This window comes from Euphorbia lathyris, chromosome 6 (genome assembly GCF_963576675.1).
Source record: "Euphorbia lathyris chromosome 6, ddEupLath1.1, whole genome shotgun sequence".
Taxonomy (NCBI): Eukaryota; Viridiplantae; Streptophyta; class Magnoliopsida; order Malpighiales; family Euphorbiaceae; genus Euphorbia; species Euphorbia lathyris.
This window is the reverse complement of record NC_088915.1, coordinates 32545648-32549851: the sequence shown is the minus strand read 5'-3', so window position 1 is coordinate 32549851 and position 4204 is coordinate 32545648. Positions and strand designations below refer to the sequence as shown.

Here is a 4204-nt window from a genome sequence, read left to right as displayed (position 1 = left end):
ATCAATCTCAATGAATTTTGTGATAGAAGAGATAATTCGAAAACCGTTCTTATATTAAGATTATATGTAATAATCCCTTCAATAATAATAATAATAATAATAATAAAGTGCTTCTAAGAAAGAAAAAAAGTTGAACAGAAAACAAACAAAAGGAAAATTTGATGACTTTTTGTAAATAATAGGAAAAAGTTGAGAAAAAAAGATTGTCCGAGTCAGTAAGTAATAGCCGGTGCATTTGCTATCTTGGTTTTGATATTTTTGTGAGCCTAAGAAGTTTCTGTGAAGATAAAGAAAAGAGATCCATCAATCATCACAATCACAAATTATCCTTCTCCTCTCCATTAAGTGTTGTAATGCTTTGCTTCTTATCCTCTAAGTGGGCTTTTCTCTGTTCCTCAGGTACGCCAGACAAGCTTTTCGTTTTAATTTCTGTTTTTCATTTTCATTCTTTTACTGTAATTTTCTTCGATCAGCTGCTGGATTTCTAGTTTTTTTTTTTTTTTTTTTTGTTTGGGGGTTCTCAGAGCTTCAGTTCTGTGTAGCTTTTAACATTTTTTTGTCGCATTTTTTTTCTTCCTAAATTAGTACAGAGATTTGGCCGGTTTTAGCTTTAGCGTTGAGATCGCTTCTAATTGTGTACAATATAGAGATCAGCAACTGGGTTTTGCTTTCTTTCTATACTGAACCGAAGCTTCGCTTATGGTGTTCAGATCTGTAGTTTTTCAACTTGGCCATCTTGTAGACGCGTGAAGGTCGATTCGCGTGGTAGAGAATCGGCTAAGTATTGATTATTGCATGATTTATTGCGATTTGATCTTCCTTGATTAATTAAGTGATTAAGAGTTAATTATTTGGTGTGCAAATTTGTAGCTTTTGAAGTTTTGTGTTCTTGAACTGCTCGTAGTTGAACTGTGGAGTACACGCGGATATAATTTTGGTTGTGATTCTTCAGTTTAGGGTTTTACAAATGGGAACAGATGCTGGTTTTGCTGGACTCTCTGGTTTTCAGTTTGAGGATGAGGTCCTTTTCTCTGATAGGCATCAGTATCCAAACTTTACAAACGGGTACAAATTCTCAGACGATCCCTCTTTCAACGTTTTAGACAGCTCAGTTGATTTGCTTGAACCAAATCCCAGTAAGTCTACACCATCATCTACCATGGATGGAGACTCTCCTTCTGATGATAATGATTTCTCAGAGACTATCTTCAACTACATAAACCAGATGCTTATGGAGGAGGACATGGAAGAGAAACCTTGCATGTTCCATGACCCTTTGGCTCTTCAAGCTGCAGAGAAATCACTTTTTGATCTTATTGGTGAGAAGCACCCATCTTCACCGAATCAATCTTCGTCTTATGGTGACCAATTCTTGGTTGATAGTCCTGAAGATGGGTTTTTGAGTAGTTTAAGTGGTTATAGCAGCAATAGTAGCTGTATCAGCAGTTGTTCTTCTAATACTAACAGTTCAGCTGAACAACACTGGAATAGTGAACTTGGAGACTTAAAATCATCATTCATGCGAACACCACTTCCTACAAATTTTGTTTTCCAATCAACCTCTAATTCATCACAGCAGCTCAAGTCACATAATTGGTTAGGAAGTAATGGTAATAACGTGGTGGATTCATTTGAGAGTAAGATTGTGGTGCCAAGTATATTTAGTGAGGGAGAACTGGCATTGCAGTTCCAGAGAGGTGTAGAGGAAGCAAATAAGTTTCTTCCTAAGAGCAGTCAACTGGTTATTGACTTGGAAAACAATGCTTCAATGGCAGAGTTGAAGGTAAAGGATAACAAGGTGGTGGTGAAGGCTGAGATGGAAGAGACAGAGTATTTGGTCAACCCTTGTAATGTAAAGAAACATGAGCGGGAGGATGACTATTTCAGGGAAGAAAGGAGTACCAAACAGTCTGCAGTTTATGTTGATGAAACTGAGCTAGCAGAAATGTTCGACAAGGTGTTAGTATGTACAGGAGAACGCTGTGGACCCCCTGAATGCATTCTTAAGTTCGATTCGCAGAATGGATCAAGCAAGACCTCACACCCGAAAGGGCAAATAAATGGATCTAGTAGTGGCAAGACTAGCGCTAAGAGACAAGCAAATAAAACGGAAGTAGTTGACTTGAGGACTCTTCTGATTTCTTGTGCACAAGCTGTCTCTGCTGATGACCAGAGGACTGCTAAGGAACAACTTAAGCAGATCAGACAGCACTCTTCACCTTTTGGTGATGGGTCTCAAAGATTGGCTCATTGCTTCGCTAATGGGCTTGAAGCACGTTTGTCTGGCACAGGAACCCAGATTTACACTGCCTTGTCTTCTGAGAAAGCATCAGCTTCTGAGATGTTGAAAGCTTATCTAGCTTACATATCAGCCTGCCCATTTAATAAGATGGCTATCATTTTTGCAAACCACAATATTTTGGCTGCATCTGAGAAAGCAACCACCCTTCATATAATAGACTTTGGTATCTTGTATGGATTCCAGTGGCCTGCTCTCATTTATCGTCTCTCAAAACGAGTTGGTGGACCTCCCAAACTGCGAATAACAGGGATAGAGCTTCCGCAAAGTGGTTTCCGTCCGGATGAAAGAGTTCAAGAGACTGGTCGCCGATTGGCAAAGTATTGTGAGCTTCATAATGTTCCATTCGAGTACAACGCCGTAGCAAAGAAATGGGAAACTATACAAATTGATGATCTGAAGATTCAAAGTGGTGAAGTTATTGCTGTGAATTGCCTGTTCCGATTTAAGAACTTACTTGATGAGACAGTTGTTGTAAACAATCCGAAGAATATTGTTTTGAACTTGATTAGAAAGATAAATCCAAAAATATTCATCCAATCAATTGTGAATGGGTCCTACAATGCTCCTTTTTTCATCACGAGGTTCCGGGAGGCTCTTTTCCACTTTTCAGCATTATTTGATGCATTCGACACGAATATGTCGAGTGAGGATGAAATGAGGTTCAAGTTTGAGAAAGAGTTTTTTGGTCGGCAAGCGTTGAATGTTATAGCATGTGAGGGGTCAGAAAGAGTAGAGAGACCGGAGACATACAAGCAATGGCAGATTCGAAACATGAGGGCTGGGTTGAAGCAGCTGAGTTTGAACCGACAACTGATGAAGAAATTGAAGTGTAAGTTGAAAGCGACGTACCATGATGATTTTGTAGTAGATGAAGATGGTCAATGGATGTTGCAGGGATGGAAGGGACGAATTATTTATGCATCCTCAGCATGGGTTCCTGCATAAAATAGGAACAAGCAGTGAGCAGGCAGCAGTGTTTTCTTGGTTTAGCTTAGCTGCCTGGAATTTTCAGCGATCCAGAAATAAGAGTTATGCTTCTCTTTTTTGTGTGTACCTTGCATTAGAAGGTATGGAAATTATAACAGATTCTGATTTTGTAGTTCCACCATATGACAATCCTTAGTAATAGTGTCTGAGAAACTTCTATAGTGACTAGTGCATAGAAAGTTTGAGACCTACGCCGATGATATTATTATTATTGTATATAAGGATACTGTTATCCTATCTTATGCTATTTCAGAGCACCTTTTTGTGTTATCTGTGACCTCTCTGTTACAAATTTGTATTTTTTCACTTTTTAAAAATATTTTTGAAAATAGTTTTGGATTTGGATATGTAATGTGGTTATAGAAAAACTATACGAAAAAAACATTAATTTAAACCGTAAAAAATATATATTTTTATAATTTCAAATACAAATGCAATTAATAACACTTTGTTAATTGAGTTTTATGTTCAAATTTGATTTTTTTTTTTTTGCTCATCAAAGCCTTAAAAAGACCAAAAGTAAATGATAAGGGACTTAATGGATTCAAATAAAAGATCAATGGTTTACTGAACAAAAAAATGAAAGATATGTAAATGAAAGATAAGGCTTTTTGCCTATACGAATCACCATATACATATTTTTTAAGAATATAATTATACAATTTATGATGTTAGGAGTAAAATTTCTCTCGATTGTGATTGTTCAAATAATGAAATTTATCACTTTTTCTCAACAAAAGTCGGTAGGTTTTAAATAGACTAAGATGATGTTTGTTTATTCTATTTTCTCCTCATATTTGTCGTCTCATATTAAAAATGAGAGTTTTAGCTGTTTTGTTAGGAACTGATGTTTTCCTTTTATACATGAAAACTAGTCGAAAACCCGTGCAATGCACGGGATATGAAACTTTTATA

The 4204-nt window shown here is 36.7% G+C and overlaps 1 protein-coding gene across 6 annotated transcripts; it reads left to right on the top strand.

The window, feature by feature from the left end:
* The first annotated feature begins 203 nt into the window (after nucleotides 1-203).
* LOC136232299 (scarecrow-like protein 14) lies at nucleotides 204-3561 on the top strand. 6 transcript variants are annotated; one of them, XM_066021365.1, is made up of 3 exons: nucleotides 204-399; nucleotides 591-781; nucleotides 871-3561. In XM_066021365.1, exon 3 carries the CDS (start codon nucleotides 968-970, stop codon nucleotides 3245-3247), a length of 2280 nt encoding a protein of 759 aa, XP_065877437.1. In that variant the 5' UTR covers nucleotides 204-399; nucleotides 591-781; nucleotides 871-967; the 3' UTR covers nucleotides 3248-3561. The 6 variants fall into 6 exon arrangements, with proteins under 6 accessions (XP_065877437.1, XP_065877439.1, XP_065877438.1 ...); XM_066021367.1 differs by lacking the exon at nucleotides 591-781 and having other exon boundaries at nucleotides 953-3561; XM_066021366.1 differs by lacking the exon at nucleotides 591-781 and having other exon boundaries at nucleotides 905-3561.
* The last annotated feature ends 643 nt before the right edge of the window (nucleotides 3562-4204 follow it).